General features: G+C 44.7%; 1 protein-coding gene across 4 annotated transcripts in view; it reads right to left on the bottom strand.

Annotated features, from left to right (window-relative positions):
* Positions 1-745: 745 nt before the first annotated feature.
* Positions 746-19297, bottom strand: part of SERTAD2 (SERTA domain containing 2) — a 114759-nt gene continuing 96207 nt past the window's right edge. For 2 of the 4 annotated variants that reach the window (XM_070572510.1, XM_070572509.1), the window contains exons 2-3: positions 7172-7386; positions 746-6000 (exon numbers count right to left, since the gene is read on the bottom strand). In XM_070572510.1, coding sequence (XP_070428611.1) covers positions 5049-5996 — 948 coding nt within the window. In that variant the 5' untranslated portion in view covers positions 5997-6000; positions 7172-7386 and the 3' untranslated portion in view covers positions 746-5048. The remainder of the gene's footprint in view (positions 6001-7171; positions 7387-19297) is intronic. The other 2 variants (XM_070572508.1, XM_070572507.1) reach the window with 1 other exon arrangement.

Raw genomic sequence — 19297 nt, 5'->3', positions numbered from 1 at the left:
ATTAACCTCTGAAGATGGGGGGGAGCAGGGCCAGTTGTATAAATCACAGGGGGCTGCTGGAGGAGGTGCAGCAAACGCGTGCGGCACTGGCGCTTTGAAACGTTGACTCTCGAACCAAGGATGTAAGAGAAACAAAGGCGGCAGGTAGAGTAGCTAGGAAGCAGGTGCAGTGATCGGAGGCAACAAGGGGACCTGAGCTGGGGAAGCTGTGGTAGGGATGGAAAGGAGGTGGTGGGGGACCTGTGAATATTCGGGAACAGGATGACTGGCATTGGAGGAGTGGGGGCAGCAGAATCACACCTGGGAGGAAGGTGACAAGGCCAAAGAGGGGCCCAAAGGGGAAGGATCATCCCAGTGGGAAATGAGGCAGTTTTAGAATGCGCTCAGGGTGAGACGGCACGGCCTGGCAGATGCTTAAGTCCAGGGCTCGGGAGAGAGGCAGGAGCTGGAAGCAAGTTTTCAGAGTCCCGAGTTGATCAGATCCCCTGGGCACAGCAAGCTGGTCAAAGAGCTGGTCACTGACCAACCAAACCCTGGACAAAAATGATTACAGAGAGTTGGGGGAGCAGAGTTCGAACAAGGAGAAAGGCCCAAGAGGCAAGGGAGAACCAGGAGAGAAAGGTGTGTCTGAGACCAAGAGGCATGAGAAGGTCCCCAGCTCCACCTCCAGCAGAGGGAACACGACGACTCCTGACATCCGAGCTGGCCGAGCTCCGGTGAGAAGGAAACTGCACACGCGCCTCACTCATCTTTTAACTGTTTATTGTATAATATAAAACTACAAAAGTAAGACTGCTCATTTCCATGTACATTTAATCTGTCCAATTGTTTAGATTACAGCCCAAACCTACACGTGAATACAGCCATCTGGGTTCCGATGTAACGTCTGTAATATTGCATAGAAAAGGCACAGCTCTCAGGTCTGTGGGGGAAAGGTTACACCTCCTTTTTTGACAGAAGCCCTCCTCAAAACACCATGCACCAAACACACCACTATGTACATCTTTTCCAAAATCTTGGTTGTTTGCTTGTATGGATTGCACTTCTCTTCTAAACTTGTTATCCCCAAAAGATGTCCAAAATTTTTATTGGCTTTGTCTGCAATCGCATTTGATCCTGGCCAATTTTCAAGAACCATTTAGACTCGTTCTTAGAAGCACTGAAAACAACTGTACACAAGCAGGACGCACGCACCTCGCTGCCATTGGCAGGTACCAGGAAGTTAACCATTTACAGCCAGAACGGGTTAAACAAGCTCTTTTCAATATTTTCAGAAAATGTATAAAGGTCCAATTTGTAACAGCAAGGTTTTGAAATTAAGACAATTCATATGGAGAAGGACAATCGCTGCACAAAGCAGAGTCTCTTAGTTGTTTTTTTACATCTGTCATTTAAGAAGGCTGCCCTGCGGGATTCATAATTCATTGTTTACCACAAAGGTGGCTAATAAATTTAGGCTTTAAAAACGATCCGTAAGTTGATACTTTGGCTCTTTGGAGCTTATTTACTTAAGAAATTTTCCTTGATTGACCTCAGGGCCGCTGGGACGCTCCGAGGGGCTATGGCCATCAAAAGCTTAATTGATAAAGACACTGGAGGTGGAGCAGGGGCCCAGCTCGTTCTCAGCCTCTGATGTGAACAAGGGTGTCAGTGTGGTGGCCCCGTCTGTCATAAAGAGAAAGTGCTACTAGAAACATGTTTAAAAATATCAACCCTTTGATGCTTGATTTTCTTAAAAATTTGGAGGTATTAAAACATTCCTCATCCATACCTTTTGCATATTTCAAATAGACCCATATTAGAGAAGAGAGTAAAAATGAATGTGGACTGTGCATACGATGAGAAGACCCAGGGGTCTGGCTCGGACCCCCTTTTAATACAGATTGACATTCCTACAAGAGAATACATTCCTACCATACATTCTGCACATGTTACGATCCAGATGTTGTTAGAGCTCCACAGTAAAATAAATATATTTACACAGAAAAAAGGAATAAATAACTTATGAAAAAAAATCACTTCAAATTCAAAGCTCTTATTATTCTGCTCTCGTCTTGTCACTTCATTGCACATCACTGTCAATAATTGTCCTCTCCCAGCCCCACCCGGCACGTCTTTCTCATGAAGGCACCTCAAACTGCCTGCCTGGCTTACTGAATGCCGCGTGATGTCCTCCAGCACCGGGAGGGCACTGCTGCCAGGTGGCATCTGGAAGCACGTCCCACAGTCAGACTGGGACTCGGAGATGGCACACAGGCTCACGTTCTTCCCTGTTGGGACATCACTTTGTAAAAATAAGACACAAAGATAACTTGAACACTTGATGGTTTTGTTCTTTTAAAATGGGCCACTAACTTCCCCTATCCTCCCCATTAGACCTTGAATATCAAGCATTTACGGCAAGAGTATCCAGAGTTAAAAAGCATCTGCCTGCTGTTCTCGAGGGTTTTGTTTTGATTCTGAAGCCCAGCCTTACAAACACGAGAGAGTCGGAGAACCACGTCTGGGCAACACTTCGCTGTGCTTATCTGAACTGTTGCCCAACATATGGGATTTGTTTAAACACACGATTTGCTAATCCACCCAGAGTACAGTTGTTCTAAGTTACTGTAAATCAGCCTTTAACAATGGCTGATCAGCCGCCCTTAGCCTGTTATTGTTGGGCATCATCAACACTATTGTGTGTGTGCACGTATGTGTATGTGTGCGGCAGGGGGTGAGTCGGCTGGGTCTTCCAGTTATCAAAAGCATGGCGTCTGCACTGACTTGTTCTCCATAGGAAAAGGAAGCTCTTAAAACGGACAGGCACAGTGACACCGGAAGCATCTACAACAACCCTCACCTTCGCTATCTGGTCCCTAGTCCTACCAAAGGAGGTGACACATCTGAAGCAGCACGAGGTGTTCCGGTGGAGGTGGGCTGTAGGAGAACAGGTGCAATTTGATCCGTTTCTCACTGTTCTGAGTTGATAAGTAGCCTTTAAAAACACATTCAAGTGGGGGGGGGAAGTAAATTAGAATGTAGAAAGATTCAATCATATCATACACGAATCTTTTGCTTAGATGAGCAGTTCCTTCATCACAAATGTAATTACTTCCCCATGTGCATTATAAAAATAAAACTATCTATGGCTTGTTTAAAGTGCCATTTTATAAAGCTGACTTTTTTAATTGGCCAGAAAGACTCAATTTTATCCATGGCAAGAAGTGAGCAGAATTGGTGACTCAATATTGACAAATGACCAACAACAAAGACAACAACAACAACACAAATCCCATAATTTAAAAATTCTTAAATAAATATAAAAGTTATTCCTAAAGAAGCCATCTGCATTTCAACAAATATAGGTGGTAACCAGCTAAAGTACCATTGGAAGAAAGAAAAAAAAACGAAACGAAAAGGCCATAAACAATTTCGGCAACAGGCATGATACATTGCAAATGTTTTAAAATTAAATGTACACCGCTAGGAACAAAGAGCTACTTCTCAAGTGTCCTGGGGGGGGCGGGGGAGGGGGAGGAGGAGAAACATGCACAGAAGGTCCTGTCTGTGTATTGGGGTAAAACAGCCTTGCAAAGTGTAGTTAAAGCAGTTGATTCAAGAAAGTAACCAGATTGGAAGCCGTGATGTAATGGGACCGACTCCAGGTTCAAGAGTTACACGAGTGCACCCCAGGCTGAGCCAAGGTGAGCAGAGCTCACTGTGGTGATCATGAAGATGCCATTTCCAGCACTTAGCAACAGAGGGAATGAGAGCTCTAGGGAAGGGAAGCTGCAAAAGACAACTGAGCGACATGATGGATGCCTTCTGGGGGAAGATTTTCTTCTTTACGAGCCTTAAGCATTGCGGTACGGTTTAGTTCCGTGAAGAGGTTGGTTGCTTTTCATAAAATTTTGTTCACGTGTAAAATTTCACGTCATCATAAAAATTACGCCAAAAAGGGAAACATTTGGGTTTTCGTTTAAAAAAAATAAAAACAATTAAAAGCGCAAACTTGGCATAGATACAGTGAGTATTCGGTAGCCTTCCTCTCAAAAGAGGAAGCTAAAGAGAACCATCACTTAAACCCCCCCGAGCTTGACAGTTGTCTCCCGCCAACCGCTGACTGAAAATTTGATGAGCAGACGTGGCTCTGGCTCCGGAAGTCACCGTGCTGGCGGGTGTTCATGCCAGGGGGTCGGTGCTCCTGAAATTTGGGTGTGATATCGCCTGGCCCTTCCTTAAAGCACTGTGTGTGTGTGTGTGTGTGTGTGTGTGTGTGTGTGTTGTTGCATTTGGGGACATCAACTGCAGACTGATTTGATCCAATTTTCTCTTTGCACCAAACACATATAAAACATTACAACTCTATAAAAGTACAAGTGCAACTTGTACATCTGAAGTTTGCAGGAACTAGGTGAGCAAATCCTATCAAAATAGCTATCTCATATGTATAAACAGCATTTGTTTTTAGAAAAACAATATCATAAACTGCAGAATCTGTACAAAAATATAAAATAAATTTGGGCAGCAGTTTCTAAACAGCCATGTAAATGCAACACTTATGAGGAGTAGTTAATGCCTCTAAAAAGGCTGAATTGCCAAGTCAACCTATACAGGGCGAAAATGCCAGAAAAGGTACTGAGATTATCTAAATAATATATATATATTTTTTCTTTTTTTTCTTTTTTTACCTCTTGCAATAAAACTTATAGAAAAAATAGACAAATATGCACATGCAATTTACAGCTTTTCCAACTTATTCCTTGTGCTTCACTTGAACTGTTTATTTTTGTCATTCAGCATAGCAACATTGTCTTCCAATGTATTCTTTCCTATTCCAGGGTAGCAGGTCTCTGAGGAACCACTCCGAAAAGCATATTAAAAGTGGTCGTACTTGGATGAAGGCACTCCAACTCTGCTCAAAGCAAAAACTAGTGTGATCCTTTTGTAAAATGTTTCGTTTTCTCTGAAAAAGGCAAGCAAGGGTGCATGCACAGTGCGGAGAGCTGTCAGGGTGTGGGACGCTGGCAGGGTCTGGATGGGCACAGTCACCGGGTCCCCAGGTCTTAGGACCCGACGAGCACCTCCATGATGTGGTCCAGCTCTGTGAGGTCCATTTTGAAAGGCTGACTCGGGGCGACGGGCTGACTGCTGTAAGGAGCCAGAGTCTTGAGGAGGTCGTCGGCGGACACCGGGGCCATTTTTGAGGCTGTCCCCGACGTGGACGTGCAGGGGTCAAAATCATACATCGACGTGTCGATGTCGGCAAACAGGATGTCGTCCAGGGTCAAGTCTGTCAGAAAGCCTGTGGACGTCGTGATTTCAAAGTTCCCGGGTAGAGAGTCCATCAGTTTCGAGTCGTCAGGCCGGCCCTCCTGGAGCCCCTCGGGTTTCTGGAGGCTGGACTCGCTGGAGTCCCCCTTCGGGCTGTCAGTCGCTGCCACGGTGGTGGCCTCGGTGGAGGTAGATGTGGGACAGAGCTCCTCGATCTCGTCCAAGGCCGAGGAGAAGCTGTCCTTCTCCGGTGGGAGGGCTGGAGGGGAGACTCTGGCGGGAGCAGCCGGCGGCATGGCCGGGGAAGTGCAAAAAGTGTCATCATCGTCCTCGAGCAGCGAGGCCGGGGTGAGGCAGGCCTCCAGGGGCGTAGTGCTTCCGAGGTCGCAGGGGTGCGCAGAAGGGGACGCGGGGTGGCTGAGGGGGGCCGGGGCCTCTCGGTAGCTGTCGCTCAGCGAGTCGGCCGGCTGGGAGGAGGCGGGGAACACAGGCCTCAGGCTGCCTTCCTGTTTGAGCTCCTCTTGGATCCGCCTCAACATGTTGTTGATGAGCACGGTCTTCTGCAAGCTGGGCTCTGTGAGGGGCCTGTGGTTATAGAGTTTCATAAGGGAAATGTTGAAGATAGTCTGGCGCTGTAAGGTGTAAGACACCTTGGACGGACCGTCGGAGGGAGACACGATTTTGCCTTCCAGCCCATCTTCATGCTCGTCAAACTTCCGTTTTCCTCCTTTACCCAACATATATCTGCAAAGGAGAAAGGGAGGAAACGGAATTAATCACCCGAAAGCTAATTCCCACCGTAAAACAAAGACGCTGATTCAGAGGTCAGGACTTGGACTTCAATTCCTTGCCCATGGTTAGTGAGAACAGACTGATTAACTGGGGGAAGACCTTTTGGAATAAGAGAGAATTGGGAAATCTACGTTCGTATGCCGGTGGAGCAATTTTTATCACTAGGTAGTCTGGTGAATATATTTCTTGAGAAATGTGTACGACACAGACAAGTTAAACGTTACCATGGAAACCGTGATTTTGACTTTCTCAGCTCGCGTGCCTGCTTTCGCTTGCATGCCTAACATTACTATGCAGGTTCAATTTCCCTCCCCCAAACCCATTTATTTTTAAAGCTCAAGAAAACACTTACAATGCTAGGACCTAAAGAGATAAAGGTGTCAGAGATTACAGGTTGACCACATCTTGAACAATTAAAAGAACCAAGCTGGAGAAGGGGGAAGAGGTACAATTTGGGCAGAACTGTGTGTGCTTTCAATGTGCCTTTTCCTTGCTCATTATGCATACAGTCCTTCTGTCTGTTTGGTGACATGTGGTAAAGCACTCGGCCTGTGTTAAATGACCAGTGTGATTGACCTGCCACAGCTTTTCAGTCTAGAATCAAGAGGAGGAATGTGGATTTCCCAGCCCGAGTTTTTCCATGACTTGATTTCACTGTGTGCAGTTATGACTGAATGCCACTGGACTAATTTAAAAAGTAATTTGCCCTGATTATAAGCATTGCTCTTTGGGTACTTGAGATGTCTCATAACAAAATACCTACAGATACAGATGTATGTCGAAGCAGCGACGAGCTCGGCTCTCAGAACGTGAGCGTTTGGGAATGGGTTGCATTTTAACTCCCGCCCCACCTCACCTGAGGCTCACAGCCTGGCTGCCTCGCCTCTTGCTCTGCCCTGAGTGAGGACGTCCTCAGCTGGCTGCGCCTTTTGGAGAGGGGTCCCTCTTCTCAGAACTTCTACCAACTGAACAGAACAATCTCAAGTCCACTGCCCTTTGCCTCACAGACCTCCCTTCTACCCATTTAATCAGGAAAGCTGTCCTTATGTTGTCCAGAGGGGGAGACGTGGTTCTAATTAAGCCTGGCCCCTGCCTTCTCCCTCACCTCCTCTACGACACTTACCCATAGATGCGTGTTAATCCTCTCCTCAGTGCCACTCACTCACTCTCGTATCTTCATATACAAGTGAGTGCTGTACAGTGATCCAATTTTTCTTCTAAAAGTGACTCGCCTTTCACTGAATTGCTTCAGCTGATTTTGACGGCGCCTCAGTCAATCCTTTACTACCTCATTCCGCATCTCTGCTGTCCTGGGCACGGGCCAGAAAGCGCGGAATCCTGCAGACGGATAAAGCCTGGTCTTCACGGGGCTGAGTATCTTCTCCCACACCTCAGTATCATTTTGAATTATGAGTCTCACCCCAAAGGAAGAAGGCTAACTATAAGAAAACTTCACAGAACTTCCCTCCGACACTTTGCTAAAGGAGGCCACACTGTCCCTCAAGGGGGCCAGACATGCAGGTGGCCAGAGAGCCTGGCACACAAGTCTCATGGGGCGGTGTGGGGGACTGCCTTCATGTGCCTCAGTCTCCAGGAGAGAAAGGAGACAGCTGCAACCCGTCAACGTCAGACTCAGCTTGAGAATTTGTTAATGCTCATAAAGAATGTGGAATTACTTGTCTGAAACACTTTCTCTCATTTTGTAAACATTAAGAAAATGGCTGTCAATCACTAGGACCAAAGACCAGTCCCATAATTAACTGCTCTCCGAGGCAAGGAAGGGTGATAGGAACAACTTGCTTATCGAATACTTCAGATGAAAGAAACATTTCCCGCTGCTCACACGTCGCCCAGGACACTTCCTGTCTCGAGTCTCTGTGCCTGTGCAACTTGAAGCGAATCAGAGAAGGTGATTCATTTCACATTACAAAATACTTTTCCACTTTATGCAGAAGTGTTACCGGACAACTGTTTTCAAACAGAGAACTGTATTCACAATTATACTATTTGTGTTTGCTTACAACTTAAGCATTTACATACTTGCTTCCAGAAAGCTTCCTCTTTTGCCAAAGAGCTCACTAAGGTACACTTAATTCCCATATGAAGCTGTTAGATGATGTGCATTCTATGTAACAATGTGATCATATCCAATACATTTAAATGTGCGTGTGAGAACACAAAAATGCATACACATACCCTCGGAAACAGTGTTTCTCAAAGTGTGGTCCATGATGAGGTAAGTAGAGATACTGTATTAATTAAAAACTTTTATAGAAAATTTACAGAGTAATTGTATGTCTGTAAATCTAATTTAAAAACGAGGTTTCTATTTTAACGTCTTTGTCCTTTAATCTCATTTCCCAGTGACTGTTTTTATTATGTTTCACTAAAATATTAGTCTATGAAGGAGGAAACAAACAAAATGGTCCTTCATCACAGAAAGTTTGAGAAGCACTGTCCTAAAATGTAAACTGAAGTCACAACTAAAAGCAGGTTAGTAAGCTCAGCGCCACTTTCAATTTTTCTTGGTTTTCTGGAGGAGAGGTAACACTTGGCTAAGACTTTTTTCTTTTGGTCTCGATACAGAACTGTCTCTTGAAGACTTGCTGCCAAAATAAACAACAGGACTTTCTCAATAACTCACATTTCTCTAGAAATAATCACTGAATCTACAGAACTGAGATATCTGATAAGCACGCAGTCCTCCAGGCCTTTAGCCGAATTCTCACAGCTGAAGGAGATCTGTGGAGATCTTTGCAGAGAGATGTCAATGTGGGGAGCACCTAATTTCCAATTAGAAGGATCCAGCTGGTCATAGCTGTGTGATAATCCTAATGATTTGGGAAAAGCCTGATAAAACATTTGTAATGCTGTCTGGAAGGGGAAGGAGGAGGGCCCCTTGTAAGCAAGATCTGTGAGCAGGAATATTTAGACAAATCGAATCTTGGATGCTTTTCAAATGTGTAAATAGGACCCATGATGGAGTATGTCTCAAAGCAAGTTTGCCCTCATTTCTCTGGTTCATTTTATGAGGCAAAACTGGCTGCACACACCCAGTAAGATTGCAAAATCCACACAATCTTGATTTGTAATCCTAATTCTATCTAAATTCTTATAGAAAGGAGTAACATGCAACATAAAATCTAGTCCACATTTTTATTTTAAAAAATTTAAAAGTCTTAAAACATTAAAATTTTCCCAATGTTTGTGGAACACAGTTTCGAGTCAAGTGCTCCCACTCCCAGAAGCGGGAGGGCGGTGAGAAGAGCGCTCCCTCCCAGGGCTGTAGGAACACCCACCTCTGGGAGCAGGGCACCATTCAAAGAAGGACAGCCAGCCTCTCGAGGACCCGACGGCAAGAAGCCAGGCGGGGTCTCGGGCCTGAAGTGCTGGCTGGCCAACGCCAAGGCCGGCTGGCTCCGCAGAAGCCGCTTCCCTCAGGCACTCCAAGAAATAACAATAGCTCTTTAAGCACGCTATTGGAGAGGCACGTGACCTTTTAAAAGGCCTCGCTAGGCTGCAGTCTGAAGATGAAGCAATGGCTGGGGCTCACTGCAGGCTTCAAGGTAACACTAGTGAAGGGGGCATCTGCTGTTCTGGCCTGAAGGGCCCCCAATTGTGGAACACAGACTCGGGATGATGGCCTGGAGTTCACTGAAAGGCGGGGCTTGTGACAAGTCCGGTTTCTAGGCCGCCCTGAGGCTTGACACCCCATTGTGTCTCCTCCCTTGGCTTGTGAAGACCTGAGCCCAAAGCCCGTGCTTTCTACCCAATCTTTCAGTCAAAGTCCCAAAAGGGACCCGAGCTTCAGGGCTGGTTAGAGACCCCCATATGGAGGAGTGAGGTGGGTGTTCCCTCCCTTTTCTGCCCACCCAACTGGGCCTAAAACTAACCACAGGCACTCTCCACTGGCTCTTAATATACGGTGCAAGATAAAACACCCTCCTCCCCAATACACTTGTTAGAAACAAACTCCTAGCACTCTGACTTTCTTTGCATAAATTTCAGCAACTATAACTGCAGCAAACAGTTTTGAGAATAAAGATCAAAACTCATGGGTAGCAACAGAAATGAAAACTTCTCTTCCGGAGTTTTCCAGGAAGTTTAATACTGAATAAAACTCTCTCTATACACCAAATCTGGCTCTCAAGTGTGCAGCTTTCCCCAGGAAGGACCCTGCCCTGAAAAGCTACAACCTGCTTGAGCAAATGATCACAGGTAACCAATGCCACTCAGAGATTCCTGAGCAGAAGAAGTACCAGAGGAACAGAAGACGACAGTACCTATCTGGGAGTCTACAATGCCAGAGTCCGAGGGACTCGCATGGTGAGGAACCCGAGACTGTTACAGACTAGGCGGATCGGGGAGGCTTCTGGAGACAGGATTTGAGATCTATATTTAAAGTGGGATTGTCTCTTAATGTCTGTTTTCCACTCAGGACAGTAAGCCCCACGAGGGCAGAGACTGTTTCATTCATCTCTGCATCCTCAGGATAGGGCAGTCCCTGACACAGAGAAGATGCTCCATAAATCGTTGCTGAATAAATGAATGGTAAAATGGAAACAACGGGAAGAGACACTGAGGGACTGCCAGAGAAGAGTGATAAAACGAAAGATGGGAGGGGTGTGTGTCTTTGGCCCTGAGTGTGATCTGTGCATGGGAGGGAGGGCATGAGAAAGGGGAGAGCTAACGGGCCTCAGAGGTGACTGCTGTACAGAGTGGACCTGGGCAAGGAAATGCGCTAGGACCAGAGGCGCAGAAGGTGGCAGGGCAGCTCCAGCTCAGAGGGCTCTGGTGAATGCCTCTGTCTCACTCGCTAGTTCTTGAACTCGGTGAGCATCAGACTCACCTGGAGGGCTTGTGAGCACAGAATGCTGCCCTCCCACTCCCCAATGTTCTCAGCAGGTCTGGTGTGGGCGCCTGAGAATCTGCATGTCCAACAAGTTTCCAGGTGATGCTGGTTTGAGGACCTCACTTCGAGAACCATGACTTCCTCTTTTCCCCATGCGGCCATTTTGTGTTTAAGCCTGAGAATATCTTTCTTTACTCAATTAATCTTCAGCCGGAAGGTCTTCCCTGTTTGTGTCTAAGCTAGAAAGAAATGAACGGCGTTTTTGTGACGGCAACTGACAACTGACCTTAAAAAAACACTCCATGTAGAATTAAGATGTCTTCAGCTCAATTTTAACGACAAAGCTCAGCCTCTCAGACTGATCATCAGATCCCACTGGCTCAGTGGGACCCAGACTCTTCTTGCTGTGATCTTAGAGGGAACAGCAGTGAGGCCTTATGTCCAAAGTCCAAAAAGGAACTGAGATAGTACCTATGTGTTACAGGGTAACATTTCACAGCTTTTATATTTTTAAGCCATTAAGGGAAAAAATGCCAACATTAAGAAAAACAAGCGATCAGAAAAGTTCTTTTTAACTCAATGTCTTTCAACTACGTAAAGCCTATGCCTTTGAATTTTTTAAAAAAATCACTCTCCTTTAATGTTATCTGAACTGTCAAAATGTTATGATTTTAAAATTAAGAATAGTAAATCTACTTTTGTAAACTACCACTTCTGTAAGCCTAATGACAACAAAGCCCACCGCTTTTTTAAATTGAGGTAACATTAATATTATAACATAAGTTTCAAGTGTACAAGATTATAATTCAACATCTGTATACACCACAGCATGCTCACTACCAAAAGTGCAATTTCCATCTATCACCATACAACTGACCCCCTTTACCCATTTTGCCCACCTTCTATACCCCCCCAGCTCTGGTAACCACCAATCTGTTGTCTGTACCTATGTTTGTTTTTGCAAAACCTACTGCTTTAAGCTGCAGGCTCACCACAGTCCTCAGTGCCCACTGGTGCTTCCTAGAGGCCCCAGCCTGCTGGCTGCTGACTGACAGGCTCACGGAGGGGCTGTGCTGCCCCTGCCGGCAGCCTCACTGCTGGGGCTTGTGAGAGGCCTGAACAGGGAGCCCTCCCCATGGCTTTCTGACTCTGTGCCAGGCAAAAAAGATGTAAAGGACTGCATTATGCTTTAACCCAATTCATCCCAAACAATAGTCACTACTCCAGACAGAAGGAAAACCCTCCATCTTGTCCTACTCAGCATCCAGGGAATTCATGCTACAAAAGGTCTTTAAAAGGGGGTCAAAGTTGATACCTCAGTCCCAATTTCTGAAGCGAGGAAATGATTGGGGAAGGTGTGACTGACCACATGATCAAAAGGCAGTGATGTGGGGAGGCAGCTGACCCGGCACACCTGGGAGGCCGTGGAAATGGCTCCCAGCTCAGCACCACTCGGGTAGAGCGATGCTTGTCAGGACACAGCACAGGATGGGGGATCCCGGAAGCCATTTCTTGGAAACACCTAAAAAGGCCCAAATGGTTTGTACCACATGTACATTTTCAAGCGCTTGTTCCAATTTCCTTTTGGACTAGTGAATAACAACTACAAGTCCAGTGTCTTCCCTTCTCAGAGTGTAGCAGGCTTCATGATTGAGTGATGTGTTTTAAAAGTCAGTTAACAGGGCAGAACTAAGCCACGGTGCCTGCCATCGGGGAAAGGTAGTTACCACCGGGACGCACAGCTTCTGGGGAGCTGGTCACATTCTACTTCTTCACCTGGGTGGCAAAGACACTGCTGTTTGCTTTGGGATAAGTCACTGGCCTGTAGCCTTAGGATCTGTGCACACTTGTGTATGCATGTGGTACTTTAATAAAAATGGTTTTTTTCTTCTTCTCCCCAAAGCCTCCCAGTACGCAGTTGTACATCCTAGTTGTGAGTGCCTCTGGTTGTGCTATGTGGGACGCTGCCCCAGCATGGCCTGATGAGCGGGGCCATGTCTGCGCCCCGGATCTGAACCAGCAAAACCCTGGGCCGCCAAAGCAGAGCACAAACTTAACCACTCGGCCATGGGGCCGGCCCCCAATAGAAATGTTTTTAAAACACTAGTTAATAGTTCTTAAGAAAAAGGCTCCTAATTCAAAGGAGAGCTTTATGAAGCCATATCCCTAATCTCTTCAACGACACCATCCAATGTGACCACTGGTGTGACCGCCGCTTGCTGAAGAGTCCAGAAGTGCTGATGCTGACACTAAAAATCATAAAAATGAAGCATTTACAGTAACACCAACAATTCCCAACAATGATTTGTCGTCATGGATCTACCTTGTTTGAAGAAAATGGAAGCTAAGAGAAGACGTGTGACGAGTGTCTTCGATGAGGCTGGCAGAGGCTACTTCCTCACTCTGACATCCTGGGCCGCCACAACCCCAAGCCCCTTAAGTGGAAACACACACACATGTTCTTTCGGTTTCTCTTGGGGGTGGTGGGAGAAGAAAGAAGCGCCCCTGGCAAAATTTCTGTGCGTGTGACAGACTTCTGAGACGCAGAGAGAGGCCGGCCAGAAGGGGTTTTGAGACAACTTCTGAAATACAGAACAACCTCACTTCTCTCCTCACCCCATCCACTTGCCCACAGATGTGTTTTGGACCCTGCTTTTGAGGTGGTCCAAATGGAGAGCCTCTCTTCCTAACAAAGGCCACCTCCTGCCAGCCACAGGGCAGGATTCTGAGAAACGGTTCTTCTCCTGTCAGACTGTCACACAGCAATGCCCAGGCAGGAAGGAAAAACCCAATCCTACTTCAACGGGGGGAAGCCACGTCTGCTAGGACAACTTTTTACACTGATAAAATATTACACCTTAAGAAACGCACAGGAGTCAGAAATCTGATAATGTCTATGCTTTTAACACCTTCCCTCTCCTAAGTAACAACAAAACACACCAAGAGAACAAAAAGGCCACCCTGAAAAGGACAGGGGTGGGGAGTAGGTGGTGGTGCTGGTGGGATCAGAGACAGCTAACCAAAGCAGGCCAGGCCTCCAGGGGTGTGCTGCCCAGGGGTGTGCTTTGCACCGTGGCTGGCGCAGGAGGACTGACAGCCCTCCACAAAGTGCCAGGGCGGCGATTCCGTGAGCCTCCAGGAGGGTGGGGAGAGGGGGACCAGCTCTCCCAAAGGCTGCCTCCACACCCCAAAGTGCCTGCCTGGGGCCCAGGGGAATGGCAGACTGCAGGGGTAAAATTCCAAAGGGGAGAAAGCCTCTGGGCTTATTTACAGCCAGGGTGAGGGCTCCCAGAAGACAAGGGAGGAGGGTGTTAGTAACAGAACCCCTAAAGCTGCCCGGATCAGAGGAGCTTGTGCTTTTTAAACCAAAGCTCATCTAGGATGAAGTCCCCGCAGTAACATCCATGCTAATTGGTAAGTAAGACAAAGCCTTCCCTAACAAATCAGCAATGTAATTATGAAGCCAGTCGCTAGACTGAGCCAGTTCAGCGCGCTTGGGCGCTATTCCGGAGCTGTAACCCGATACCACTGTTTGCCGCCGGCGCCTCCTCCCGGCTCTCCCGCCGCGGGGGCTGGGCCCAGGGCACCGCACCGGCTGTTTATTCACGATCACACTGCATTTCGACGGGGACGGCCGGGGACAAGCCTGCCTCCCTGACAGCGTCTCAAAGCCTCGAGATAAACCGAAATTCGGCCAGGAAGTCGACCTCTAAGTAAATTAAAAAAAAAAAAAAACAACTTTCACTGTTTGGGATGTCTTCTAAAGTCCATATTTTAAGAAACTCTAGCTTTCCCTCTCGGGATTTTTACATACTTCTATTAAATTGAAGACAGTTTCTGATACTGTTGGTTTGTCAAGTATAATCTCTTCTCTTGGAAAAAGAAAAGAAAATTTTAAAATGTTGACACCTAACTGCAATTAGTAGGCAAAATAGAGTCTAATTCTGGGAGAGAATGTTTCAAATAAATATTTCTTTGAATAAATTATGGCCTTGTTAATAAACATCTGGAAAGAAAAACAGGCTTTTAAGAATGTAACTGTTAAGTAGTATAAAATGTTTCTAATATCCTGGCTTATTGGTCTCTCCACCGGCTGGAAATTTTAGGTTTTAAACCTAACTCCTAAATGAAGCTGGGGACACCACTCACCTTCTTCCAGACAATAGAAATGCTAACAATTCTTTTACTTTACCCAAGAATTCTGGCTATAAGCACTGCACACTTAGAAGATTGAGTAGAATTATACAGTTTCTAAACTTAAGTTTAACAAAAACATACAATCTATGATGCCTGGAATCTGCTTTAAAATCCTCCAGGAAAAAAGTGGCCATGTCGGTGAAACAAGATTGACAAAATGCTGATAACTGTGGAAGCTGGGTGATAAGTACAAGGGGGTGCACTGTATTCTTCTCTTTACTTTTGAGTATGTTTGGAATTTTCCATAATAAAAAAGTAAAGAAACACAACACACCAAAACATATTTTTAAAATTCTACAAATTAAAAAAAATCAAATATGCACAATAAATTATTTATACCCTCAGCGAGAACTATAATATTAACCTGATAGGTTACTGTCCACAGAAGAAAGCTATGAATCTCTATGTAAACAAGCACCCCCGGCACAAGAAGGAACTCCTATTAAGCTGTGAACGACAGCATGTCACATCCAGCCACAAGGGGGCAAAGCAGAGCAATACTCCTGAAGTCTGCTTACTCACTGCATTTTCTACCTACAAATCTCTCCAAGTAGACACATTTCCAAGACTGTTCCCAAATTCAGGTCTCCACAGGACACTGCTAAGCAAGTCAGGGGCCTTGCCAAGTCCAAACTAAATTATATTATGCTATAGTTCAAACTCTGGAAATACTGGCATGTAGAAAAGGTTGTTGCCTGTATGTAAGCAACACATGTTTCAAAAACCATGGTTAAAATCCGTAGAGGACTCCTAAAGTGAGAAAAAACAACAACACACACACAACTCAAGTCATAAGACGTGCACTTGAAGAAGCCAATGGTTCAGAATTTCCAGTGGGAGCCCTCAAGCAGACTCCCAACCACACAATGGTTTCAAGGTTAGCACTAAGAATTTTACTGGCACAGAAAAACCTTCAATAATCCTATTGCTTCTTAATAACAGGAAATTACCTCCAGGCTGAACAGATATGGCTTCAGGCACTGATTTGGGAAAACTTCATAAAGAATATTGGGGAGGAGCCATTTAATTGTAAAATGTAACATGGTTAACCTGAGAGAGAGAATGAAGCAAGTTACTGTATAACTACTTGCTGGAATTCTTTCTATTCAAATTACAAGTTGAGGTTCTACGAGTTGCGTGTTCAACTATAATGTTCATAAGAGATGAACTATTTATCACCAATCTCTCCACTTGAAACTTGGTAAATATGAACATATTACAGTATTATTTCAATAAATATATTATTATAATCATTTAAATTATCTACTTCAAACTAATTTGGTACCAGGAACCCATCTTTAGCATGCTGAATTTAAAGCCTCATTATCATTAAGGTAAGGGATTCTTAGATATGAATTTCTTTCCCTTAAGATTATGTGCTGTAAAGGCTAGCCAGCCTCGCCCCACCCCCATTCCCGTGCATAATGAAAATATTTTTTTCTCCTCTATTTCTAATTGCTTGGATGGGATTCTGGTTTCAACGCTCTTGTAGCATCTTTTCCCCAAAGATACCTTGTTTTTCCCCTCACACTAGAGACCCTTCAGAAACAATGTCAGGGGAAAAATGGCTTAGGGTAGAAACCAAATGCTTTGCCAGAAGTATTTGACAGTTGTTTTTTTCAAAAGAGCCATCAGATATATAAAACAGTCACACTAAAACATGTAAATATAATTTGTTAGAACAAATCCATGAAAAATAAAATTGAATCCTAGTTAAAATAAGAGGTTGCCTTCTAGATTTTGTTAGCCAACTACTTGCCACTGAATAAAACTAACAAAAACTTAGTATCCCACATCAGGAAGTGTTTTCATGGAAGTGTTTCTTAAAGGTTATGATTAGTTTTTAATCTTCTTTGCTTTCAAATTTGGAATGCTTTATTACTGTGAAAAATCACTTAAAAGAAGACATGCTATAAAATATTCTTCACAAATACAGAACGTACTTAATCTTTTAACTTCCACATGCAGTCTAAAGAGGAAAATCAGAGAAATGTTATTTCTTTCTTTACTTACTGAGAAAATTAAAAATTGTGCTGTACAGTCTAAATGTGGATCCCGTGGTTTTTTTTTTTTTTTTTTTGGTGAGGAAGAGTGACCCTGAACTAACATCTGTTGCCAATCTTCCTCTTTTTTTTTTTTCCTCCCCAAAGCCTCAGTGCATAGTTGTATATCCTAGTTGTAAGTCTTTCTAATTCTTCTATGTGGAATGCCTCCACAGCATGGCTTGATGAGCAGTGTGTAGGTCTGTGGCCAGGATTCGAACCAGTGAACCCCAGGCCACTGAAGTGGAGCACACGAACTTAACCACTCAGCCACAAGGATGGCCCCTCTAAATCTGGATACTTTAGAAGAAAATTTTCAAGTTTCCACAATATGACACGAGTATAAAAATTTAAGGTATAGGATAATAGAAATATACTTAAGAGACATGTAAAAAGGAGGAACTAACTATTCTGCTATGTAAATATTTGTCCCATGTAAGCAACATAATTATTCAGAATGTTTATTTTAGTTAATTCTGAGAATTAGGCAGGCTAGTGACAAGGTTTCACAAAGACAATTTAAATTTCATATCATTTACTTGAATAATTCACAAAGTAGAAAAAGGAAATGAGAATACAAAGTAAACTTGAGGGCAGTGAATGATACTTTGTAAATACAGTAGCCACTTATTTTTTTAAATAATTACCTCGCGCTATTTTGAGATAAAATGTATTTATTTCTTCCAGAGGACTTCTGTGTATTGACAATTAACGACCCATAGAACTTTACGCAAAGTCATGTAGTCAAATACAATAAAAATAAGCAGAGTACCACACTGAATATAATAAATATTTATTTCCTAAGGAAACTACCTCATAATATTTCAACTTCAATGATCTTCAATGATCTGTAAGGAGAGGCTGCCCCCAGCCCACCTCACTTGCCAGCCCCTGACAGTCCATTCAGCCTCCCATCAGGATCTTAGAAGCTAGAAGGCAGGTGCCACTTGAGGAATCTACATTTTGAATTTGTAAACCAACAAATGTCAGATAGCTAGCAATCATCACCAAGTGAAATCTACTTCATTTCATATTTCTGAATACGGTAAAAAATATTTTTAAAAATCAGTCTGTTTTAAAAACTGTTCAGAAAAGTCCAGCACCAGGATCATGACAAGCAGAGAGGCAGTGCGAAACTTTCTTCCTCAGCTGCAGACCACAGCGCTCAAATTCCTCAGCCAGATCGGTTCTTATGACAGCAGGGAAGACACAGAGGTACACACGTACATGGAAGTTCCCTCCTCACAAAAGGAAAGAAATCTGAAAAGCAAATCTGTATCACGTATTATTATAAAATGGGATAACCACTCAGGGAGGATCAGTTTAAAATAGTTGCCACCTCGTTATCTTGTGAGTGTGGCTAGAATTTTATGCAAACCTGTTCTGGTGTGAGATGACCTTGGGACTTTCAGATTCCCTGAGTTTAACTCGGGCAACACTTCTGAACACCAGGGTGGGGTACTCCAGCAGGCTCGCTCAAAGCCCAGGAGCCGCGGCGTGGCGTGGAGTGATAAGCAGCCTGCCAGGGCCGAGGAGAGCGAGGGGCTAAAGGTCGATCTGCAGCAAGTGACACTTTAGTATTTAATTTTCTGACCATGGCATATTCAAGTGGCAGTTTTTACTTTTGTTCGGCAGGTTCACACAGCTCACTGTAAGCGTGTGTGTTTGTGTGTGTGTGTGTGTGTGTGTGTGTGTGTATCCTTAAGGCCCAGAATCCCCTCCCCTTCACTATTCTACGTGAAACTCCTCAGAAGCACAAAAATGCCTGGTTTAGCATCTTCTTCTCAGTTAGCTGCCTATGCAGATTTTAAAAGGAAAACAGCTTAGAATTAAATAGTAACTCCGCCAAGCTACAGGTTTTTTTGCAAAGAGACAAAAAAAGACAGTAACACAGACATGACTTAGTTTTAAGAACCTAGGTTTGCTGCTACCTGGAGTTACTGGAGAAACAAAGCTGCCTTTGGGCACCTAAAACTAGTCAGACCTGCTGTAGCAGTTGTACAGTCGGCTCCGCTCTGTCCTCCACTCTCCTCCCTCAGCCCCCACCCCACGCATCCACAGAGCTTGCTCCACTCTCCACTCGGGGCAGTGCCGAGCCGGGCACACTCACCCCTCATTCTGCTGTCCCTGCTCAGAGGCAGGGCCAGCTCTGGACACA

The sequence above is a fragment of the Equus przewalskii genome, chromosome 14 (assembly GCF_037783145.1).
Source record: "Equus przewalskii isolate Varuska chromosome 14, EquPr2, whole genome shotgun sequence".
Classification (NCBI taxonomy): domain Eukaryota; kingdom Metazoa; phylum Chordata; class Mammalia; order Perissodactyla; family Equidae; genus Equus; species Equus przewalskii.
The sequence above is the reverse complement of the archived record's forward strand: the minus strand, read 5'-3'. Positions and strand labels throughout refer to the sequence as shown.